Source organism: Epithele typhae (assembly GCF_022376455.1).
Source record: "Epithele typhae strain CBS 203.58 chromosome Unknown BXZ73scaffold_1, whole genome shotgun sequence".
NCBI classification, from domain to species: domain Eukaryota; kingdom Fungi; phylum Basidiomycota; class Agaricomycetes; order Polyporales; family Epitheliaceae; genus Epithele; species Epithele typhae.
The window spans coordinates 1,335,876-1,360,027 of NW_025954192.1; the positions used below are offsets into that span (position 1 = coordinate 1,335,876).

The 24,152-nt window shown below is 55.3% G+C and overlaps 5 protein-coding genes across 5 annotated transcripts; 3 read left to right on the top strand and 2 right to left on the bottom strand.

Moving 5' to 3' along the window:
• Positions 1-446: 446 nt before the first annotated feature.
• Positions 447-2,072, top strand: BXZ73DRAFT_37275 (uncharacterized protein; the record flags this gene model as incomplete). The annotated part of the gene is made up of 5 exons (XM_048017969.1): positions 447-743; positions 846-1,132; positions 1,194-1,374; positions 1,507-1,818; positions 1,881-2,072. 5 exons carry the CDS (start codon positions 447-449, stop codon positions 2,070-2,072), a joined length of 1,269 nt encoding a protein of 422 aa, XP_047883973.1.
• Positions 2,073-3,090: 1,018 nt separating this feature from the next.
• Positions 3,091-4,484, top strand: BXZ73DRAFT_37838 (uncharacterized protein; the record flags this gene model as incomplete). The annotated part of the gene is made up of 3 exons (XM_048018086.1): positions 3,091-3,346; positions 3,408-4,295; positions 4,348-4,484. Coding segments are annotated over 3 exons (1,281 nt in total), but the record flags the coding sequence as incomplete, so codon positions are not given.
• A 1,809-nt stretch (positions 4,485-6,293) lies between these two features.
• On the top strand, positions 6,294-9,695 carry BXZ73DRAFT_36968 (other/SCY1 protein kinase; the record flags this gene model as incomplete). The annotated part of the gene is made up of 15 exons (XM_048017920.1): positions 6,294-6,608; positions 6,680-6,719; positions 6,780-6,910; positions 6,968-7,075; positions 7,127-7,259; positions 7,314-7,499; positions 7,552-7,790; positions 7,842-8,046; positions 8,103-8,149; positions 8,205-8,294; positions 8,359-8,442; positions 8,497-8,562; positions 8,613-8,715; positions 8,768-9,072; positions 9,132-9,695. The coding sequence occupies 15 exons, from the start codon at positions 6,294-6,296 to the stop codon at positions 9,693-9,695; spliced, it is 2,616 nt and encodes an 871-aa protein (XP_047883975.1).
• A 96-nt stretch (positions 9,696-9,791) lies between these two features.
• Positions 9,792-14,645, bottom strand: BXZ73DRAFT_86421 (P-loop containing nucleoside triphosphate hydrolase protein; the record flags this gene model as incomplete). Its single annotated transcript, XM_048024197.1, has 25 exons — positions 9,792-9,991; positions 10,049-10,117; positions 10,168-10,229; positions 10,282-10,536; positions 10,680-10,826; positions 10,878-10,951; positions 11,013-11,039; positions 11,099-11,279; positions 11,332-11,612; positions 11,673-11,816; positions 11,872-11,964; positions 12,018-12,038; positions 12,088-12,267; positions 12,318-12,410; positions 12,564-12,633; positions 12,687-12,733; positions 12,815-12,852; positions 12,914-13,028; positions 13,082-13,147; positions 13,183-13,373; positions 13,423-13,682; positions 13,737-14,063; positions 14,118-14,150; positions 14,200-14,294; positions 14,490-14,645. 25 exons carry the CDS (start codon positions 14,643-14,645, stop codon positions 9,792-9,794), a joined length of 3,225 nt encoding a protein of 1,074 aa, XP_047883976.1.
• Positions 14,646-15,403: 758 nt separating this feature from the next.
• On the bottom strand, positions 15,404-16,662 carry BXZ73DRAFT_37554 (alpha/beta-hydrolase; the record flags this gene model as incomplete). Its single annotated transcript, XM_048018035.1, has 6 exons — positions 15,404-15,724; positions 15,774-15,929; positions 15,980-16,068; positions 16,126-16,235; positions 16,282-16,407; positions 16,463-16,662. 6 exons carry the CDS (start codon positions 16,660-16,662, stop codon positions 15,404-15,406), a joined length of 1,002 nt encoding a protein of 333 aa, XP_047883977.1.
• Positions 16,663-24,152: the final 7,490 nt, after the last annotated feature.

A 24,152-nucleotide genomic window follows, 5' to 3' on the forward strand; every position in this document is an offset into this window, starting at 1 on the left:
GGAATAGAGGAGAGCGCTGGGGTCCGATGGAGGGACACGTTTGTGTTTGCCCGCGCAACCATGAAGCGACGGGGCCGGAAACGTTGGTCGAGGATGCTATGGCCTAGGCACGGCATAGGCAGTACGTTTTGGCAGAGAGTTGGTGCGTATAACTTATACTAGATGCCGTCGCACGTGGTGGGCACGATCGCCGCGGAGAGAGAGACGCTGCTCAGAGTGAGTGCTGACAAAGCTGCTGACCACGCTGCCGGAGTCCCGCCTCGAGTCCCGCGCCAACTCTCCCGCCGGTCTGTACGCAGCGCGCGCAGAAGCACGACCCTGTCATCCTACCACCTGCCGCCTTAAAGCTCCCAGCGCCGACTCATGCCCACCGTTGTTTTCCCCCGCAATCGCGACCGTCTGCCGCCCGCTCGTCCGCCCCGGCCCTGGGTTGCCCTGTAGGTGCCATGGAGTTCGACCAGCCCCCCATCTACTCCCCCGTCTCGCCCTCCGCCCCCTCCCCACTCTACTCAGAGCGGCCCGCCACGGCGGAGCGCGTGCTGCAGTCCGAGCACCACCCCACAGGGCTTGCGCCCGCCGCGCCAGAGGGCGCCAAGCACGTCTACAAGACCGACCATCTTGAGATCCGCCTCCATCCGCCTCACTGGGGTCTCGTCCTCCCCGCGTACGGTTCACAGGGCACCGTCGACGGGATCGTCACCTTCCGCAAGCAATGCTCGCACGTCCTTGAGCTGTCGGTGTCGGTGAGTCCGCCGCTCATAGTGTCGTTCGTGGTCGCGGCTCGCGTGCGTGCACCGCGCGGGTGTGGGGAGAAGCAGTAGCTGATAAGGTGTGCATGCGCGCAGCTTATAGGCGCGATTAATACGTCCGCGACCCAACACGCGACGGTCGCCGTGCCGGGTGTGAGTCGTGCGGTGATTCTGAAGAAGAAGGTCGTGCTCTTCACCGCGGCCGGGAAGAGCGAGACGCTGCGGGGCGACTACCCGTTCGCGATTCGTTTCCCGGAGCTCACTGCAGACGGGGCCGACCTGCTTCCGCCGTCGTACACTGTGTACCAGCCGGGCATCACGACCGAGGTCTTCTACACGTTCCGTGTTGACATCACGCGCAAGAGCTTCCGGCGCCACGAAAGGTGTGTTCTGTTGCTCAAAGAACGTGCTCCATAGCGGGCTCACTCTTGCACCTTTACGTAGGTTCTCGACGCATGTGCTCTACCTCCCGAAGACACGCCCTACGTTGCCACCTGTAGAAGCCTTGCCGTGGGCCCACGTGGAAAACTCTCTGGAACGCATGTGCACCGTCCCTCTCATGCCCATCTGGAACCCCAAGCTGGAGGAAGCTGCTCGCCGGCGGGATGACCTACCGCAGATCTCGGTGCGCCCGCCTGCGTCCCTGTGATCTAACCTAGGCGCTGACTGAGTCACTCTTCAATTTGACCTGCACCAACGCGCCTCGGCTTCCTTTCCGCCTTGATCCGCATTGTGCCTCGTTTGCGGCGGCCGTTAGGTGACGATGCCGGACAGCAAGTGTTTTGCGTCGGGCGAGGTCATCTCGATCGCCCTTGAGATTGCATGTCCTAGTGCGCCTGCACTCGCGCGGTTGCTGTCCCACAACGCGCACCTCACGCTCGTGAAGCGGCAGAAGACGTGGATCTCACTCGGCGCGCAGATCAGCATCCGCGAGCAGGTCCTCTCGCGCGCGGACATCTACCTCGCGGACGAAAGCCAGGAGGGCACCACGTACCTCCGACTAGAAGTTCAAGCAGGCGAGGCGGCGCGGGAGTCGACCTGGAAGGTACACAACGTGGTTGCTGTCGAGGTAAGTTGATCATGATGAGCCATGCTGCGTGAACCGTGCTAATTGGTTGTCCCATCTCTCAGCACATTCTGCGGCTTCTTATCCTGCCACCGAGCCATCTCGAGAATTTCCCGATGTTCAAGTACGAGGTGCCGCTGCAGATCACAACGGACCAGTACGGGACGCTGCAGAGCGAGATCCTGGCCATGGGCGGAGTGCCCTTCCCCGCGCTTGGGCTGAACGATGTGCAACGGTACCTGCGTCCCAACCGTTGAACGCTTGTTCAGGTTGGGTCCCGCCTACGACTGTGTGTCTACGTGCTGTATGTTCACCTAAGTTATATCTTTTTCTCTTTTCCTTTTACGACCGTTACGACCTGTTGTTTTCCCGCATATGCCAGCCGTTCTTACCCCCAAAAGCTTACCTAGTTCTCAATACTTTCTGTTCATGTATCATGCTCCGTTCATTGGCACTTTCGGGTACGTGGAAGGTTTAGATGTTGTGGTACCGTGCACGGAGAACATCTCTGCTCTGTCCATGGTAGGTTTGCGTTATCCATTGAACAAAACACATACTCTCCATGTTGCTCTTCAAAGCCAAACTTGCCAAAAGGGCGCATACCTACTTGGAGAAAGGGCGGCAATGTCGTCCAGGAGGGCGGTGCATTAGCCGCAGGTCGATCTGCTGGCCGTATTGCACCTCCCGAGCGCGAGCGATTGGGCGGACAAGACGGAAAACCACAGGACACACTGCCACCACGAGCGAGGGCAGGCACCCGACGCGGATCGGGGACCGATGACGTCGGGATCGGTCAGACCCGGAACCCCGATCATTTGTCCAGACCCCGTTGCCAATTTGAATTTTGAATTTTCCTTGGTTCGCCGAAGCCATTACTCCCCCGCCCATCCTGGAGCCTGGCAAGAAGCCGCTCCTTGTCTCAACGCCATCTTTCAACTTGAAGTGCGGGCAGTCATCCAGAGGTCCTGAGGATACGGGTGAGTGGTTGATGATCCGGCGTGCTCGACGACACACCACGAGTGCCACGTCGTTCCTCATACGTCGGCTCTCCTGGATGTTCCGGTCTCACTGTCTCGCATTCGAATTTGTTCGCACAGATTGCACAAGTGGCGACCAGGGCTGTGGACTTAGGCGTCGACTGCTCTTCTGTGCTCTTGGTGCAATTTGACTTCATCTGCAAGCGCTTCAGTCCTCATGGATCAGTGAGTCAGAGATCTGGCTATTTGTCTTTGCGGGGGCAGCGCTGACAAATGAGACGTCGTGCGCGCTTTCAGAATATTCTATGCCGTCAAGCTCGCCTCTAGAGAGTTTGTGCCCAGGCAGGAAGACCGACGCATCGTGACATGGACGAATTTTCCGCAGGTGTTCTCATACTGCATTCCCTACTTTTTCATGGCATATCTCGTTCGCAGACGAGACACACGTCTTTTGAGAATACTCCTCCTGCCACTGGTGGTTGCAATGGCCGTCAGATGCACTTGGGGATATACCTTTGCCAATCCGCGGTTGAGATGGTATGAGTGGGATCGAGGTTTGTCATCTACTTATATGCCTCGGGTGAGAGATACACTGATTTATTCGTCATACTGCAGGTATAATTGCCCTGGTCTGCATAGCCAAAGCTATAGATTTCGCATGGGCAAAGAATGGGAGGCATAAAATGACCGAGCAGTCGCTCAAGGTAGTCAACGATCAGCAGGGCCCCATTCGGAGTAATAATGCCAACCGCACCGGCCTCCTCGCCCACTTTCCCGACGGTCTATGCGATGCGCTCGAGGTCGGACTTTCTATGCGCGGTATCGGATGGGACTTCGGACAATATATCTACGTCCCTCCTCCAACCCAGCCCTTGTCCCGCCGTCCCTTTGTCGTGCACGCTCTGAAAAACCTCGTTCACAACGTTCTCGCTATCGATCTCATCGACACTATCATCAAGCTCACTCCAGGCGTTGGTCCCACCAGCGGCACGATTTTCCTCGCCCACCTCTCGCCCTTCCCGCGCTACGCCCTCTCTACCGTCCTCCATTTGGGCTTCGGTCTACTCATTCACTGCGGCGTCTGCGTCGTGTACGACTCCTTCGCCCTTCTCGCTGTCCTCGGTATCGGCCAGAGCCCGGCGGGATGGCCGCCCATCACCGGGGGACTTTGGCATGTGACGTCGCTGCATGCGTTCTGGTCGCGCGCGTGGCACCAGGCTCTGCGGCACGTCTTCCTCGTATATGGAGGCTTCCCCGGACGCGCAGTCGCGGGCAGGGCGGGCGCCACGGTGGGGACGTTCCTGGCGTCCGGGCTGGTGCACGAACTGGGGATCACCGCCGCAGGCGTAGGGTTCGACGCGCGGGTGCTCGTCTTCTTCCTTCTGCAGGCCGTGGGGGTTGTGCTGGAGAAGACTCTTCGGGAGGTGATGGGGAGAAGGGTGGGCGGGTTCTTCGGGTTCATGTGGGCGGCTCTGTTCGTGGTTGGGTTTGGACAGATGTGCAGTAAGTTGTTTCTCCGCGGCCTTTGAAGATCTATTCTGATTCCCTGGCGCAGCCGATGCGTGGTTTTCAAGAGGGATCGGCGGAGCAACGACCATTCCCACTCAGCTCAGCCCAATTCGGCGACTCGTCCTTCCATCTTCCCGGTGGCTCGTGTACGTGGCGTTAAAGGGGGCGGAGTGCTCAAAGTAGGCGAAGTGTTTCCGCGGCGTTTTATTGTAACCGCTGATGCCGTTATCGCTAGCTCCACGTAATCTTACGGCACACGTGGACTTTGATTACCCCTGTTTGGCGTCAATTATCTGAGCAACATACTTCAGGAGCGGGCAGAGTTACGCGTGTATTCACCCCCCCCCATTCCTCGTTCTACCCGGTACGTTCCTTGCGGCTGATTAGGAGGTTTACTGACGTTGCCCAGTTCCAATCATGGAAAATGACGCCAGAGCGTACAAACTCTACGCTGCACTTCGAGACTGGCACAAACGATCTCTGTTCTGGCTACTAGCAGTGCCGTACTTTTTGGCCGTCCTGACGCTGTATTTCTCAATGGCGTACTTGACCAGAAGAGCAGGCACCTACCTGCGTCGACTCTGCCTGCTGCCAGTTGCCATCACGATTTACATACGATCGGTCACCCTCTTCTTGAGTGGCAATGACTATGCAGGGTGGTTTGACTGGGTCAGAGGTAGGTGTTGTATATTGTAAACAGGTAGGTATCACTAACGTGTCTCAGGCCTTGCTGCTTTGACCTTGTCGGCCCATACAACATACTGGGCGATCATTCCAGAGGGCGCCTTGAAAGAGGGAGAAGACACTCTCGCTTGCCGGATCCCTTACGTGAAGGACAGAACTTCATACCGCCATGGCTTTCAGACGCATGGGAGGTCGGCTCCGCCGCACGAGGCATCAGATGGAAATTTGGGCAAGGGGTCCGTCTCCCGGAAATGCGGCGGCCTCTGGATCGACGAACCTATCTCAGAACCACCTCCCTCTCCATCGTCAGAACCTACCTTATCGTGGACGCCGCCAACTCCCTCCTCGAACTTCTTCCAGGAATCACCCCCACGGGTGGCACGATATTTTTACCGTGGCTTCCACCCTTGCAACGCTACGCGGTATCGACGCTGCTTCATGTATCGATTGGGCTGTGCATCGTGCTCGGGATCGAGCTGTGGTACGACCTCGCGTCGCTGGTCGGAGTGGGCCTGTGCGGCCAACCACCCTCGGCGTGGCCTCCATGTCACGATCGTCCGTGGTTGGCGCGTTCGTTGCACGAGTTTTGGTCGAGGCGGTGGCACCAGACTCTCCGCCATACGTTCATGGTCATCGGAGGTTATCCTGGGGCGTGGGTCGCAGGTGATGTTGGGAGGTTGTTCGGCGTGTTCCTGGCGTCGGGATTATATCACGAAGTGGGATTCTGGCTGGGTGGCGCGCGCATAGACTGGAGGATGGTGGCTTTCTTCGTACTGCAGGCAGCAGGGATCGCTCTTGAGAAAGTATACGGTGCATGCACAGGGCGGAAGGTCGGAGGGAGGACTGGATTTATATGGGCAATGCTCTTCGTCGTAGTCATCGGGCAAATATGTAGTGAGTACTTGGTTTTATGTCATGATGCTCGCGTACTAAATGTCTTTTCAGCGAATTCATGGGTGGAACGAGGGGCCGCTGGACGAGCCATTGTACCTCCCGTGGTCAGCCCTGCACGCAGGTTTTTCATCCCGCTCATACGTGGCTACTTTAAATAAAACGTCGGATCGCTGCTGTGGATCCGCGGCATCTGGTACTTGCTTGTGCTTTTGAGCCGTTTGGCGCCCGTAATGTGCATTGACTGGGCGAAAGCGCCGACTCCGGCGGGGATGGAGAGGAAGGCGCAGTGCTGCACGCGAACCACTCTTCAGCTTCCGCGGCCACCGAGCTGCGCTCGCCATCCTCGCACCTCCTGTCTGCTGCGCTTACCATTTGTGCCGCGAATACTACTGCTTCTTTATCCTCTTGTCAACCATGTTCGCGGCCGCCTCCTCGTTCTTCGCCCGCACAAACATCTCCCAAAACTACACCATCGGCACCGCCGCGCCGTCCGTCGTCGGTGGGAGCAGGACAGGCACCCCTACACCTGGGGGCTCCGCGGCTGGCTCGCTGCCCCCGGCGGCCGCGCCCCCGCCGTTCAGCATCGGGCCCTGGCGGGTGCAGCCTGCGACGCACAAGGTCACGGGCAAACGCGTCTCGGTGTGGACCGCGGACAAGAAGAGCCAGGAGATGGAGCGGATGGGTCCGCAGTCGCGGGACAAGACGTTGGAGGTGCTCAAGGCGAGGTGCGTGCGTGCGGGGCTTGCGATCGGCGATTGTGAGGGCAGGGAGGCTGAGACTATGGGGCGGTACTTGGGCAGGCGTCCGCGCTGAGCAGGCTCAGGCACCCGTCCGTGCTAGGTGAGCCGGGAGGTTTTGGTAGGCAGCGTTGGATGTAGAGGGCTGACGGCAGGCTTGAAGAGGTTGTGGAACCCCTGGAAGAAACTCGGACGGAACTCATCTTCGCGACCGAGCCTGTGCTCGCGTCTCTGCACCTCTCGGTCCCTGGCTCGTTCCAGTATATGCCACTTGTGGAACTTGACGAAGTCGAGGTTAGCTGCGCTGTATAACTGCCGCTCTGTATGTTGTATCTGATTGGATGCGTTTAGATCCAGAAGGGTATACTGCAGCTATGCAAAGGCCTGACTTTCATGCACGGCTCCGCCCGCCTTCTACACTCAAATATTAACTTGGAAAGCATTATCATCAATAGTGCGGTACGCTTCTGCTCTGTGTCGGATCAGTGGCGCGTACTCATGTTCAAACAGGGCGACTGGAAGCTTTCGGGCCTGGGACAAACGATTGCTCTATCACGACCAGACGGTAGTGCTCCCCGGTGGGAATATCCGACCTTTGATGGACGTGCGTCGACATATACTCAACGTTCATTCGACTACATTGGTGTGTCGGTCGCGACGTCCGTGCCTGCGTGATTCTGAAGATTCGGTCGAACAGCCCCCGAATACGCGCTCGACGAAGTGCTCGATCCCGCCTCTGATATGTACTCACTTGGCTGCTTAATTTATGCGGTACATTGCAAAGGAAACCCGCCTTTCAAGAATCATGGCAGCCTGTCGTCTTTGCGGGAGAATGCCGGTAAGCCCCTGGTCGGTATGGAACGATTGGAGCAAGACTTGCGTTGTGAGTGCCTGCACTAGTGCTCGGAAAACCGAATTCTGAAACGCGTGTCTAGCACTCCTCAGCGCCCTCATCACCAGACAACCTCATGGTCGGCCAAGTCCATCAGATCTCCCACTGCATCCTTTCTTCTCGTCTTTGCCTGTCTCGACGCTGAGCTTCCTGGACCGGTCCAATTTTGCCGCGAAGACTCGCGAAGAGAAGATCTCATTTATGAAGGGCCTGACAAGCGTTTTGGACAAATTCTCGGAAGGTCTTCGGACGCGTAAGATCCTTCCCTCGCTATTGGAAGAAGTGAGTGTCTTTTCGTCCTCTTGAGAGCGTTGACGCTAAACACAGAGGTAGATGAAAGACACCCACCTTCTACCCTACATCCTCCCCAACATCTTTGCCATCGCACAAGTCCTCTCGTCCACGCAGTTTGCGACGCTCGTACTGCCCAGCCTCAAGCCGCTGTTTGCAATAAAAGAGCCCCCGCAGAACATGCTTACATTGCTCGACAACTTGATTTTGCTGCAGCAGAAGACGGAGAAGCCTGTATTCCGAGAACGTAAGGACTCGGGATTTAGTTCTGAGGTCGCGTCACTTATTCTTGTTTTCTTTTAGATGTCTTGCCTCTTGTCTACAACGCGCTAGAGAGCGAGCACTCCATCGTAGGACCACGTCTGACCTTGTTCTCGCCTTAAACTTATCACTAGTCTATTTCAGGTGCAAGAACGTGCCCTCAAGTCCGTCCCCAACCTTTGTGAGACCATCGACTATGCGGAGGTACAAGGCGTGGTGTTCCCACGAGTCGCTGTGAGTTGTCTGAGGATCACGGAGGAAAGATGGAAGTCGATCTGACATTCTGACATGCAACTAGTTGGTCTTCACGAAAACACGTATGCTGTCAGTCAAAGTAGCGACGCTGGAAACTTTCTTGTCAATGGTACACACCCTCGATCAAGTAAGCTCTTCGGGGTGCCAAAGGTCGAAAGCTTCACTGACCACGTTCTTGTAGTCGAGTTTAACTCAAAAACTAGTACCGTTGTTATCAAGAATTCGGACGAAAGAACCCGCAGTGACGGTATGCTATGTTGTAGCTGTGTCCTTACTCGTGTCCTTATATTTTTGCAGATGGCTACTTTGGCTGTACAGGAAGCGATGGGCCTGAAGGTTGATCGCGAGGCTGTTGCAACCCTCGTACTTCCTCAGCTATGGGCGATGTCGATGGGACCATGTGGGAGACATTCCTTGTTACAGCATGCCCTGTTCTAATTGCAGCTTCACAGTGTTGACCGTTTCTCAATTCAAAAGGTTCATGGATGTTATCAAGAAGCTGGGCGATCGCGTAGAGAAAGAACACGACCAGTACCTCCGAGACTCACAGCGTATCGAGGACCGATCCGCTGTGACCAGTTCATCTAGTATCCCAGTGGGTGCGAACGGTGCTGTCGACTTCGAAAGTCTCGTGGGCAATGGGAGTAGTAGTACTCCCGCAATCAGGGCAAATGCTACAGGCGATGCTCCGGCTCCAAGTTGGGAGGATGACGTTTGGGGTAGCATTTTCTCCAATGGTACGGTCAGTGGCTCGACGGTGAGTTGTTGTTCAGCCTTGATGCGCTCCGCCATGTTGACTATGCATCCCCTTCCCAGAGCCCTGTACCCCCCGCATTGTCCCCTCCAGCCGTGCAACCAGCACGCGCACCCACTTTCTCCCCACCTTTGCAGACGTCTCAGTCTCAGCCTGCATCTCCACGGATATCAAGCTCCCTCAATCCTCATGTATCGCGCGCAAATACCAGTCGCCCCAGTCCGGGATTAGGCGCAACCCGTGTCTCGTCAACTTCATTCAACTCTGCGGTGTTCACGACGTCGCCCTCGCCGCCTCTCGCCGCGCCTATGGTGCCGATGAACTCTTTCTCCTCGGCGCCCGCCATGCAGCTCATGCAGCCCTCCTTTCCCGCACTCACCCCATCCAATGTCCCAGCACCAAGCTTCAGCGCAGCCCCTTCGGGTCCCAACTACAACATCTCCCTGCCTCCAATGCAGCCCCCTGCTGGACCATCACAAGCACCGCCACCGTTTTTCGCACAACAGATGTCCATGGGAGGCGTGCTTGCCCCATCGAAACCGGCGCAACCTCAGTGGCCAGGGACCGGAGGCGCGCAGAAGCAGCTGTCAAAAGCCGACTGGGGTGACTTCGATCCATTAGCCTAAATTGTTATCTAGCTGGACACAGGTATTATGGTCATGCACAATATACTACACTGGAAGTTCTCGGGATGGATTGACCGGCGACGTGAGAGTTCGGTTTCATGTGGGCTCAACTGCGACGCCTTCGGCTGTGCGGACCTGTATGGCCTCAACAACTGTCTCGTACGCGTCATTCGAATCTGCAGCGTGCGCGAGGAGATCGACATCAATGGGGCGGTTGAGCAGAGCCTTGAGGACGATGAGTGCGCCCGCTTTCGAGGATACAGCGTTGCCCTCCTTGCACGACGGGCTGTCCACGCCTGGTTCGATATCAGTGCTTTGATATTGAGAGGACTGTATTAGACCATGTAACGCACAAGCAGCACATCCGTCCTTGCATTCGCAAGATTCGACCCGATCGTGGGCATCGCGTAGAATATCATTTGCTTGAAGGGCGTTCAGAAAGTTGCCTGCAACCGAGTGACTGGAAGCTTACTGTGATCGAATGCCTTGACTGCCACGCCTCCGCCCTTTCCCGTTGGCTCGTAGAATATCAGTCTGCCGACCCATCCTTAAATCCTGTGCCACGATAGTGCGAGAGAAATTTTACCTAGCAGGACGCTTGCGCGCTGATTCCGTTGCCTTGTACTCTTTCTCAGGAACCTTGCACTCCGTGCGAAGATCCGCTGCCAGCGGGTATCGGTTGAGGTATGCGTGCTGAGCGGAGTGGATGGCTTCCGCCGGGTTAATGCCCGCATCGCGCATGAGATCCAGGACGGATTTGGGGACGTCAAACCACATGCCAACGGTCTCACGCTGCCACGGAGGGGTATCGAGATCGACAGAATCGATAATCGCTCTGTTGCTGAACGAAGCGCGTCTTCAGTCAGAAAATCATGTATTGTGGCGCACACCCTTACCGTATCTTGAAGTAGCCTGATGTCATTGGTGAGATTTCTGCATAAAGGAAAAAGAAAAGGTAACTCACCGTAAACCGCGGTGAACAACTCAACCCCTGGGGATGATGGTAGAACACTCAGCAGATAGATGACAACAAAATCAACGTGTCGCTCACGTCCGTAAAACGCACGATGAGGTGAGTCCTTGATTTCTCTGATACGGTACGTCTGAAGCGCATCGATATTGGTGAAATCTCTGTGCACCAAGGTGTGAGCAGTCCGCATGGATGAATCGAGGGGCGCCTACCGCGGCTCTGTGGTCCAGTTGACATCCGATCGCACGAGCTTGGCGATCTTGGAGTCATGGCTGACTTCTTGTATCTATCAACCTCAGCAAAAGTTAGCGAGTGTTTCATGACACGACAGACGGTGTTGGGCTAACAATGAAGGTTAAGCCTTGATGTATGAACTAGTGAACACAGGGAACAGATTGAGTTGCGTCGATCGCCTGAGAGCACCACTACGTACCACTGCGCCCTCATAAATCTCGAATAGCGCGCGCGAAAGTTCGACTTCCTCTAACATGACAGCGTTGCCTCCGGGTCTGCCGACTCGGGTCACGTCCACAACGCTGTACTTCTCGTCCTCAATACCTCGCAGAGATACATGCTTTGACGGGTAAGGAAGATATCGGTGATGGGTGTGATACCTGGAGAGTGATAAGCAACTGGCCTTCGAGACTGAAAGTCGGGGTGACTCACCATCCTTCTCGATCCTTGTGTAATTTAGCTTCGCAGATTTCTTTCATGTTGGGACCAAAATATTGCTCATCTTCGTCCGTGAGCGGCATCTCGTGAGCGGCGCATTGTAAGTGCGCTTCAATGACGATCTTGCTGTCGAGGTCGACGACGAGGTCATCTGTTCCTCGGTCGAAAAGCTGTTCGGGATTGTTGATGTAATGTTGGTCGATAGGGAGTGTGTCCGCGATGTAAACCGTAAGAGCGTCCCGTGCCCTACGCCCTGCGCGCCCTGCTTGCTGCCGCTATAATCCCACTTTTCATTGAGCTCTCATGAGACCCTGAGCGTGTGCTACATCACTCACAAAGCTTGCAAGACCGCCCATGGGAAAACCGAGCATGAGTACAGCATCCAGCACCCCAATGTCGACGCCAAGTTCTAGAGCATTGGTTGCGACTATACCAAGAAGGTTCCCGGAGAAAGCTTCCCGTTCTATCCGCCGGCGATCCTGCGCAGTTTTCTGTGGTTGAGCGCAACGGCTCCATACTCCGACGGGGACGCACCTCTTGTGAATACCCGCCACGGTAAGACATTACCCGCTCCAAAATATCCAGTCTGCCGTCAGCGGAAAGTTCTTGCCGAAGAGCTTTCATGGCCTGGAGAATCGTGTGAGAAACCTCGATCCGATAAGTATCGGAGAGAAGCTCACCATCTCGCAACTTTTCCTGATCTGTACGCTCAGTGAGCATAGCCCGTTCGGGCTTAGTCGGCGCACACACCTTGCAGAACAGAATCACCCGCACTCCTCTTGCCATGAGGAATCTCATCAGCTGCGTGGCCTCGCCCACGGAACTGACTTTCCCCATGCTCTCATCCATTGGATCCTTCAGCGGTGGATCCCATACCAAAAAGTCCTTACGGCCGGCCGGTGCACCATCCTCGGTGACCTCTTCAACTTGCTAATTTCGGATGAGAATGGGGTGGTAATGGATGCAAAAGCGACACTGACATGTATGCCAGACAGATGTCTCATGTGTTCTCCAGGCTTGGATATAGTCGCACTGCACGAGACGAATCGGACGCGGTGATCTGCAAGAGACTTCTGTCAGTGCCTCAGCACATGGTGTACAAATGGGCGCGCAGCTCACTTCCCACTGCGCAACAGACCCTGCGCAATCTTCTCATCACCTGAGCGACGTGGCTAATGGCCGGTCTCAAAGATGAGCCCGTATGCATCACTTCCACGTAGGTGCACTGACCTCCCAAACGTGCCATGATAGTAATGCAGTTCATCGACGGCCACCAATTTCAGGTTCTTGAGAAACCTGTTTCGCCCGCGGTCAAATAGACTGAGAGTTCAGATAACGGAGAGTTTTACCTTCGCCACGTGTCTTCATGAGGGAGTATGGATGCATGAAGCATATCCTGTAGCAGGGGGACATGGACCCATGAGCTTCCACAGGCGCACATGGACGCCTCCACCGGCAACCAAGGGAGATTACACACAAAATTAGTAAAGATGACGGAAGCACTCTCCCTGATCACTGTGATCGTGACCAGTAATCATGTCAACGCAAGTAATCATGTACTCATCGAACAGCCTACCAGGGCGCAGTTCTTGAGGCGTATCACCGTCGTAGGTAGCTACTTTGATGTGTTGAAGCCCAGGACATGAGTAGAGCAGTTGCTCCAAAGCGGTCCGTTGGTCCTGTGCCAACGCCTGTATCATTGTAATTAGCTTTCGAGGCTTGGTCCCAACGATGAAGTACACGCCTTCGTTGGATAGATGAAAATAGCTGTGGACTGTGGTTCCGCCTGCAAAAAGCACAACAATGGTACCTTCGGCGCTGTGTTAATAGGAGTGTGCTGCCGACCTGTCCATTGAACAAAAGACTGACCTGGTATATCACACTCTTCCCCGATGCAGTGCTCGTTGACACTATAACGTGCTGAGATCGAGATAATGCTTGGATTGCGGCAACTTGATGGGTGTACAACGAAGTAATCTTCCTAGAATCTCGCAGTGCCTGCGCAATCTCATCGGACAAAGGTGGGTCGAGTGAAGCTTTGACGGGTCAGCCGAATCTATGGCTACACCGCAAATATTCACATACCTATGTGGCCTTCTTTGGCGTCAAAAGTGCGCTGATATGCGATCTGTTGCCTGTACCATTCTTGTTGCAGGAGCTCCTCGACGACCTGGTCTATCGATGGTCTTTCCTCAGGCGCAGGGACCGTTTTGTACTGGCCCGTGGAAGTGGGTTGGCTGGCACCTGGGACGAGACGAGTGTTTGGGTGGACGGGCAGTTGATCTCGCGCAGCGGCCTGAAGCAGAGCGACCGGGTCGTCTCCTTCTGGTGTGGCTCTCAGTAATCTGAAACGGCGTGGTTAAGTATGTCACGAAACCCTCAAAATCGTAGGGTCTTACTCGTTGACAGCCTCGACGAAGCGACCATTACGCCTCTCAACCAGCTTCTTAGTGGCTGCAGGGGTCAATGCAGGGAGTGGAGCGTACGCAAATCCAGCGTTCGATGAAGGTTTCTTCCCCCGGGAGTTGTCGATGAAGTCTAACACTAGAACGTGCTCGTCTAGGTCTACATCGTTCACTCGTGACGCCGATGATTTCGCACTGTTTTGGAATGCAGAGAAGTCGGGGGAGCGTTCACGACGAGAACTGCTCCCTTGCTGGGTACTATGTATCTTCAGCTCATCTCGTGGGGTGTACGCAAATTTCACAGTCTCCGGTAGCAATGCTCTGGAGTTTCCGATCAGCGGGTGAGGGTATAGGGATTGATGTGAATGAGCTCACTTGAACTCGGCCACTTTTTCGAGTTCCAGTGGCCTGTGAATGTCGTGAAAAGAAACTCAGTAATGTATACTCTTAAACGTACCCATGCAGCAGGGCCTCTACGGACGTCCGGACGACGGGAAATGTAATGGCGAGGTTCTTCCTTGACGAGCAGAACGCAAGAACAGTGTTCAAAGACTGCGCACCTCAAGCTCTGAGCACCCAATCGTACATTTATTGTCTAACAGATTTACCTTGAATATCTGCAGAAGGGAGGGATTGGTAGGTGCGTCTGAGCTATGCGCTGTCGGGATTGAGAGGCCCCTACCTTAAACAACTGAGGGAAATGTCACTTAGTGAGCTCACCTCCCGGGGAAGTAGTAGTCAGCATACATGATGGAAGTATTCGGGCCACTCTGGTGCCTCCTCCTGCTTCTGAGCTTTCTTGGTCTTCTGCGCTTTGGTTGCTCGTGGCTTCTTGGTGGGATTGCTGCCTCCGGGATTGCTTGGAGTACAGTCACCGACTCTTTTGCGCGGGATGGTTGACATGAGAGAGAAACTGACGAGGTGCTCTTTTCTCGGGAGGAGGATATGATATTTACGAACAGGGCGGAGCAGTACAAGTACAGTGCCTGTGGAGGGTGGAGCTGAGCTGAGCAAGGCGCCGTATTGCAGGCGCCAACGTTCGCTGACAGCTCAAAACGCGTCGACGACGGACGCGTCCGACGTCACGGGACCTCACTTGCCTTCACCCTCCATCCTCGCTGGTGCGCCTCGACCCCTGCCACGCCCTCCGCCTGCTGCTCCCTGACCTGCTGCGCTATTGCAGCGATTCGTAGCATCATCCAGCTGCCACGATGCGTGTCACCCTTCCCCGACTCGTCCGCGTGATTCCGCGCTCGCAGGTCGACCCGTCGTTCCGTCCACTCCCACAACCAAACCCCACACACGTCCCGCGTCCAACCCTCATCCAGATTCTGCAGAAGCGCAGGCAAGAGGCAGGTGATAGCTTTCCTGAGAACATCCGGATCGAACCCACAAAGTCGGAGATGCGACCTGAGATGCAAGGCCTGCCCTCTCAGGCAAAGAAAACGCTCGTGACGATGATCAAGGAGCATTAGTGGGAAGAATGTTCATGGTACGTGTTCAAGTTCTTGAAAGCGAGCCCAGTTTGAACTCCAAAATACACGCAGTCTCGTATTCCACTCGTTTGTCTTTCTGGGAGCCTCCCTTAGTCCAGCTCTTAACCAAACTTGTTACATGTAACGACCCGGATTTAATGTCCTTGTCCTGCTTCGCCCGCCCTCTCAATTTGCGCGTTCCCTGCCTTCCTTGAGGGTCCTTTCAAGCACCTCGTTGAACCACTCCTTGTATTGCATGGGTACCCCGTGGCCCGCCCCCTCTCGAATGATGAGCTCGGCTTCTGGCATGTCTTGCTTCAAGAGCTGGCTGTTCCTAGGGTCAATGAGAGTGTCCGTATCCCCTGTCACAATTGCGACTTTGGGTATAGCCGACGAGATCCTCCGTAGTCTTTCCGGGGATACGTGGTGTGTCATTGCCGCAGCCATCTGAGACAAGGAGCCGACAAGTGTTTGTGGGGGGGTGACAGCGATTCGCTCGCGGTACGCCTAAAGTACCCAATGAGTGAAGCGCATCAAAGCACATATGGGGACTAACAATCGTTTGAAGCTCTCTGTTCGTGCGCCCCTCGGGATCTGAAGGGTCTTTGGAGTCGAGCCATTCCTGAGGGAACAGCGTCTCCAGGACGAGTGGGATCCTGTCTTCTGGGTTGGACACCATCATCGACCTCAACAAGTTCCTTGTGCCCACATACTGAACGGTTATCAGTGACAATGCTGTGTAGTCCGGAAGTTATGCCTTACAGAGGGCAGCTCAATCAGACGACGTCTCCCAGGCTTGGTGACAACCAAGGTGAGCGAAGCGGTACGTTCAAGTATCTTCTCCGCGAGTTCTAGACTCAACATAGCGTCCAAACTTTGATAATTCGTTGCACCAAGTTGCTACGTACCTTGTGCAATCATACCGCCCAGAGATATGCCAATGACATGAATCTGACGCTTTTCCGTCCAGCCAACAAAATCCAGCAGCGTCACGACATCTTGGGCCATCCCCTCCGTGCTATAGAGAGTCAGATTGAGGACTAACCCTCGATGGGCGCACGTACGTGTATGGCCCACGAGGAGATCCGCTGTTTCCAACGCCCCTGTTGTCAAATACTAGAACAGAGCACTCCGGCTTTCTCCCGAAGTAATCGACCTGGGATACCCATCCTGAAGCGGAGGCGTTCAAGCTGCGAGGCTCGGTTCTATTGTTGACTATACAGGGCCGACGGAAAGCGGACGCACCCCATGATAAACACAATTTTCTCCAGACCAGAGCCATGGATCTCATAGTACAACGAGTGGCTTTCTAGGGGGTTCGCATCTTGGTGTCTGATGTGTGTTACGGGGCACAAACCCTTGCGCGTGCACGTCGTGGGGTCGAAGATGGTTGGAGGAGGTTGCCAATCGGTTGATGAGCCGGAAGGGGTGGTTTCGCCAGTCATGGTTCAGCGTAGAGGGGGCTGGATAGAGTGAACCTGAGAGCCAATTTAAATAGGAGACATGCAAGCCTCCTTCGAGTCGGAGACTCTTGTCATGTCGCGTACCGAACCCGGCCCGGTTGGGCCCATTGCCTCGCAAACATATGCCACTCAGAGCAGTGGCGTGTTGGCCGTCTTGCACACTCTCCACAAAATCAAGACGAACGGAGAATAGGGCGTTCGCCAAATCCGCTGTATATAGCCCTTGGACCTCGCATATGTGAGTGACCTTTTGGATCACAGCCTACAGGGCCGTGTCTACATCGGGATAATACTGGACTTTGCCGGCGCATCACTGGCCTCGACAGTGTCCGCATTCTACACAGCGTTGTGTATGTACTATGTGGGTCACTGGGTGGAATGCGGTCCGCGGACCTTTCTGTGCCACCGCTGCGCCTTCGAGCCGCACTCTCTGTCTGATAGAACTGGCTTTGATTCTGCCCGTCCCACGAAGTTTGCGGCACCATCATGGAGCCCACGGGCATCCCCAACAAGTCATTCACAGCACGTGTTGCCAACTTCCACCGAGGCTGTTTGGATACATCGCATTTCCCTCTGCCACAAGTGGCCGCGGGTCCCATACAGCGGAGCATGTGTCTATCCTTGGATTCCTAGGAGTCTCAACTGTTCTCAACGCCGTCCAATCGCAACACAGAACTGTGTGCGCAACTTCGTCAGAAGAAAGTATATGTACCGCCAGTCCTGGTGCCTACGATCCCCGTCACTCTTGGGCTCGTTCAGATACTCGAAGGCAACGCGGGTCTCTGAGGTTGGTGAGTACATACGTCGTCATGAATCGTCACAGGGCACGAGCGGTCGCTACATGGTGATATTGTGAAAGTATAGGCTTGTTCATCGGATCCAAATGTTCATAACTTTCCGCAGCTATATCTGTATCGCCTTCAAACGCGAATAACGAATTCCGGGGCCCAAGAACCACGGCTGCACCGATGAAGAGCACAGAGACGGAGGTTGTCGACTGAGAAGAAGACGTTGTGGAATGTCGGGTGGTGTTGTGCCTGGACCATTTAATTAGTGAGTATCAAACCCCGACCTTAGGGAAGAGGCTTACAATGGCTTTTGAAGTCTCATCTGCAATCTTCTTGGCCAGCGAGTGCAGTGACACGGGAGGGCAAAGATTGGTTGTCCTTCGGACTGTTATCTGGCGCGTGTATTCCGTCGAGCAATGTTGAAACTGCAACGCGTCGTGAGCTTTGTCTCATGTCAGTTTGGGTACTCACATGGATCCTGATTGACAGCTTGGTCGTAACATCACTTGGGATGGGTGCTTCGCCGGCTATAAGGCGACAAGAGGATAGCAGGTCTTGAAGCGACACGCCCGGGGTGGGGGAGGTGATGTCCTTAAAGTGGATTGTGCATGGCTCAAAAGGTGACTCCCTACGACCGCCGACGTATGGTTCGAGGGGCAAGGGGGTCCATGACGACTAGAAGATACGAGCTTCAGCGCGCAAATTGAGGGAAGATATATATCGGCAAACGTACTGTATGGTATGAGGGAGCTTGTAGCGTCGTGTAGTCGCTCCTCGGAACATCGTTGAGTTCTGGGTCGCGAAATCTTATCGCATGTGCCGGTATTTCATTGCTTTGACGATCATAATTGGCACGAATGCAATCGGGACTGTACTGAGATGGTGGTATCCCTGGGTCGGGGTCCACGTCGATGACGAACATCACCCGCTCGTGGGAGCGAGGCTAACACGATTGTGTCAGTCATGCAGACGCTAGGAATGAAGCACCATGTTGGAGACTCACACTGCGAGGGTGTTGGCGGAACGGAGCTAGGCTGTGCTGCATACCGATACGACGATGCGTCTGTGTGGAGGGAAGTAGTGGTGAAGTGGACTGGAACGGTGCTCTTAAAACCCTCCGCTCGTACCGTCTGTACTTTATGAGAGCTCTTCAGCAGAGTACCTGGGGACTGCGTTGTATGGAATGGCGCTTCAACCGGGACACCGCAGCGTGTCTAGATATCTACGAGGCATGCGGGAAGGGAGGAAAAGCCAGGTTATCCCGATACCACGCCTCACTCAAGCATAGTGGAGGCTCAGATGTTCAGTTGTCTCAGGCGTTCATACGTGCCGTCAGCGCTACTGTTCTGCGGACGGTTTTGGTTCAGCAGGTTGGCTGGATAGACTACGTGGTTATCCGTTTCAAGGGCTGGGGTGCGCTGACGGATGGATGAGCTTGTGGTTCGCTTAAGTACATGTAGACCATCGCCAGAAGAGTCTAAGTGGAGACGTACCACTGCATCTGGATACACCGTAGCGTTCATCCTGCTCGAACCAAGTGGACAATGCTGGATCGCGTCCTAGGCAGGGCGGGGGGCTTCTATCCAGATATCCTAGCGAGCATACACAAGCCACGCCGCCCATTGAGCAAGCTGATCGGCTAGGATGTACGGGCGGGTTGTTGCGAACACAAGGGCGCGGGATATCCGGTCGGCGTCGGCCGAGCTAAATCCACAAGCATATGTTAAATGTCTGGATATTGGAAAAAAAAATAATAAGTACGCACCTGGGATCCCAGATCTAGGAAATCTGGCTTCTAGAGGTTCGGAGCAAGAGTCTGGGGCGTATGCAAGCAGGCGAAGGGAGGAAGGGCGGAGTTTGCCCACGCTCTCAACCGCTGCCACGCAGGCGGTTTCGGTACCATGCTTCAGACTCAACGCCTTCACCCTTGAGCACTTCCTTTCTCGTTCTCCAGGACCACTGACCAAGCGAGCACATTTCTCTCCGCGTCGTCTTGCCTGTGACATGTAGTTGAGGCTGACAACTTCATTGCTACCTCCGTTCTCAGCCTCTCCTACCGGTCCTGTCGGTTTGAGCCCCGGCTGCACCAGAAGAGATCCTTCCATGCATCGGTCTGCCGCAGACGCAAGTGCCTTGGAGAGGCCATCTGGGGAAACAGCTTCTCATAGCGGTGAGCACAACTAGATCACCGTCCCATCTCAGCCGTGGTTTCCCGTCAAACGGTCGAAGAGACGGATCTCAGGGAAATTACAATACGGTTCCCATCCATGCTGGCCTATTCGTCACACGAGGTCGCAGTGGCAATCGCCCGGCGGCGGCGGCGGACGTACGACAGCGGCCAACACCACCGCCCAGCCCAACACAAATGAAGCGACCGTCCCTGAAGGCCTTCGAGGACAGTGGCCCCTCCACACGGGCATACGGAGTAGCATGATGCCTCGATATGGGGAACTTTTCGCCCGCTACTTCAAGGGTGCGTCATCTTCTTATCGTCCCCATCTACCACACTCAAGTAACCTCCCTGCGCGCACTGTCTGACACTGTCCCGGCTTATGCGCACGGGGCGCAGGCATATGCTCCAGGTGGTTCATTTGCTGCCCAACTGCCAGGAACGGCGGTCAACGGCCTTTCGCCATTGCGCCCGCCGTTTCGCCACAGCAAGAGAAGAAGAGAACAACGAGTCATACCGTTGGTAAACATGTTCTTTCGTCAACGATGGTGACGTAGTAGCAAAAACTTCTGCGTAACTCGTGCGGAACACGCGGGACCTTGAACCTTGTGGATCGGTGAGTTTAACTTATGACTGCGGGTGAGCTCTCCATTGACCGCCCATGCCAATCAGTGGTCTGAGTAGACACAAAAGCGTGCTGGGACTCACTGTGCGACGATCCGCATCCCTCAAGGCACCACATGAAGTATGTTTCCGTTCCACGTCCACAGAACATATGAGTTAAAGCCAGCAACTGATGGGAATGTGCTGCAGGCAATGCACAGCAGATACGCCAGGGCGCCGCAACCAAGGACGACTTGCATTGTCGTTCGAGGGGCCGACTCACTTGACGTTAACTCCTCTCATTTGGGAAAGCGGTTGCGGATACTTGAACAACACTGGTGCCATCCCGGCAGAGCATCATGCGTTCGCACCGGTAAAGAGGGGGCCGAAGCCCTGCCCTGCCGAGGACATATGGGGACGTTGAGAAGAGATGGGTCCCAGATGAGGGCGATCCAGAACGAAAATCGACATCCAGCGAGGCGATATGACAAGAGGAATGACCAAAACATAGGCGACTCAAACACCCGCGGCGACGAGTCGCCAATCAGCAAATCAGACTCCGCGCTCAGCACGACCCTGACGCGCCTCACTCGCCGCGTCGGACTCGTCCACGACCGCGAACTCCGACAGCGGTGCTTTTCTGGCCTCGGCACATTCCACCCGGATCGGCGGCCCTCGAGTGGTTACACAACACAGTTCGAGACCTACACAAGTCGGCAAGTTCCTCGAATTTCTCGCCCTATCGCTGACTTATGTAGATCCTACTGGCAACGTGTACAGGGCTACCAGCTACCAGAGGGCTCTTGCAATGTAGCTGTCGCCGCCCCTTGTAGTACCGGTGTGCTGCAAATATCCTCGATCCGGCTCTATCAGTACAACAAACCGGTTGTTTCGCCACGCTCACGAGCCCAGCTGATCCCTCGTGCGAGCGGCAGAGGTCGACGGTCGACGGTCATTGCTCCACAAAGATGCCTCCGCACGGTGTTGTGCATGTATTCATAACGAGGAAGGAGAAGCACACATATGCACACCCGTGGCATAAGAGAGGTCCCCTGCCCCGGAGATGAGGAGGCAACAGAAATGCAGACCATGATTACATTATTGTATACGTGAGCGGATTAGATGTACGGGCGTATTGAACAGGATATGGAGGGAGCGGGGTACGGTAGCGAACATTGAGCTCCTCTTCAATCGCCCGGGGTACTATAGCGTCAGCCGTGCAGAACCGAGCGGGAACCAGAACAGATGCTCTGGGCGGGCATCTCTCCGGGGGCGGGTGACAGGGATCGCGCACCAAAACGCAGTTGTTTCAGCACCACCGCGTTGGCACCTGAAATACGGGCTGCCATGAGCCCTGGGAAACACGGACCAAGCTGTAGAGCCTGATGTCCTCAAGGGTGTACTCCTGGTTGTTCACTAGCAGACACCGGCCGTTCTTCGTGGGCACACAAGCATATGAGGTCTTGCGATATACAGGCGACAGTGAAGGACGTACCAGGAGCAGCCGAAGTTCTTGCGCAACGGTGCAAGCCAACTTTGCAATATCTATAGACTCTCCATTCTTGGTGGCGCGCTGTGAGATGACCTGAGGATCGTGGGGAGTGAGTCCATTGATCTGTGTGACAGAGTAAGGGTTTGTGGTATAATTGAGGGACGAGAAACTGGTGCAACGAACCCGGAAGCGGAGAGAGATCTTTCCCTTCACGCCCAGACTGTGGTGGAAAGCGGGGCTACGCGCGTTGCACAAACAACTCCCGTCGCTCATGAGTGCTGCCATAACTGGGACTCCGCAGCCGTCCGGCGATTGGAAGACGATAGCGTGGTTGGGTGCCTGTTTGCCGGTGGGGTCGATATACCAAGTCTGGGGAACCTTGTGCAATGAAAAATAAGTCTGTGCATCCTCGTAGGGACATGTCACTTACTTCGCTGTAACGCACGTTCATAGCGGAAGGAGAACGGTACAGGAGAAGGAGTTGGGTGGTCTGAAGAGAGGGGTTGGGTTGGCGGGAGCATAGTGAGGTCGTTTTATACCCTGAGCCAGCACGACAGCGCTGAATCAAGAGTCCGTGCGTCCGAGGCGGCTCGAGAGAGCATCATCACATGGACGGTCCACCCTCCCTTGATCATAAGGGCGAGGATGGCTGTGGTCCTCCGTGGTCCGAGGTCCAACACTTCTTCACAGAGCCCTTGGTGTGAGCACCATCACGATGAAAATGAAGCGTTTGGAACGCGCCTGTCACCGGGCGGTGAGCTGTGATCTACAGCACCTGGGTCAGCGTTATTCTTCATGCGCAAAAACGAAAGGACCAGTGTGGGGGAGGATTCTTCAACTGAGGGCTTTACAGACCCCAGATTCAGTGAAGTCCACCAGTCGTCTGCCCTCTGTCACGATCGGCCCTATGCCGTCCTGAAGTTCCCTGGCCCGGCCATAAAGTAAAGCGCCTCATTTGCAGAGGCTGGCTTCGGTGACGCACATGGGAATATCGAGATATCTGGACCGACATGCCCGCGCCAGGATCTATTTGTCAGGATGGGCATGAATGGGCACCCAGCCAACCATGGCCGCCCATTCGTCCACCGGGCCTTGTGGTCCCGGCTTCCTCGGAAGTAGTGGGTCGAAATCTTGTGATGGAGCTCCCACCGACGGTGAGGTCCAGTCTGACCTGCGGGTCCATAACATCAGCGGCCTCGAGGCCCTGCGAGTCCTCGTCACACTATCGCGATAGTCACCGGCAAAGCGCATCGCGTGGGGCACTTCGTCTTGAGCCTGCTGCGCCGAGATACACTATATCAACAACGAGCTTGCAAGCAGCAGTCACGACAACTTACATGACTCGACCCTTGAATGACACCTCAGACAGTGAAGCGAATTCTATCCTTGGCAGAAACTGTTGATTTCCCGATCTCAAGGGATGACCCGAAACGTCGTTAATCAGCATCTAAACCTTATGACTTCCAAGATCGTGGACGCTTAATGCATTCTTGAACTTCTATGACGGACTCGTGCTAAACACGAAGCCCACTTATGCGGTGTTCCGCCCAAACGCTGGGTATCGCGATTTGATCGTATGATGCTCCACAAAAAGAGAATCCTTGCCTGCATGGTGCGTGGATCCGGGAGCTCAACTCCTGTCTGCACCGTCGTTTGACGCCGTATCGCCAGCGGATGGCGACGCAAGTCGCGAACACCACAAATTTGTAGATTTTGGACATACCTCATGAAGCATTCGAAGAAGACATGCGGGTGAAGTCTCCGTGGCTCACGAATGCATGATGATCGAGCAATATGTGGGCGGAGAGCAGTGCCCACTGCCTGAACTGACCCGAGACCACAAGACTGTGTGGCGCTATTTGCTTGGTTGTGTCCTCGACTGTAGTCTCTCGGTCCTGGAAGGCAGAACGAACGGAAGGCGGGTGTACTGAGCGCTGTGGTTATGATAGTGGGCAGCGAGCAGCGGGTGAGGGTCGTTGGCAGAGTGAATGGAGGCAGTCTCAGCAGTTCCGATGGGCCGATGGGACTCCGTTAGCGCGCCGATGGCGTCGGGCACGGGCGGGGGCTGGGAGGCGTCCGTTTCCGCCGCCTGCCTTCGTTCGTCCTCCTTGTTCTCGCTCCTCAGACACCATCTGCCGATTGGACATCTTCGACGCCCGTGCTTTCTGACACAGCTTCCAGCAGATTCCATGATGTCATCTGCAGGGCTGTCCCATCGCGTTTCCGCTGTGTCCTTGTTCTACGCGCTCAGCCCGACTGAGCTTTCACTTCCGTTTGTTTCGGCCCACCGACACCCACCCAGCCCTCCAAGCCCCACAGTGACACAGCTTCCGTAGGATGGGACGGTTTCATGCCGCGACGGTGCGCCTTCCTTCTATGGGCAGATTCCGGGGGACACGTGATCAAAGAACCAATACAT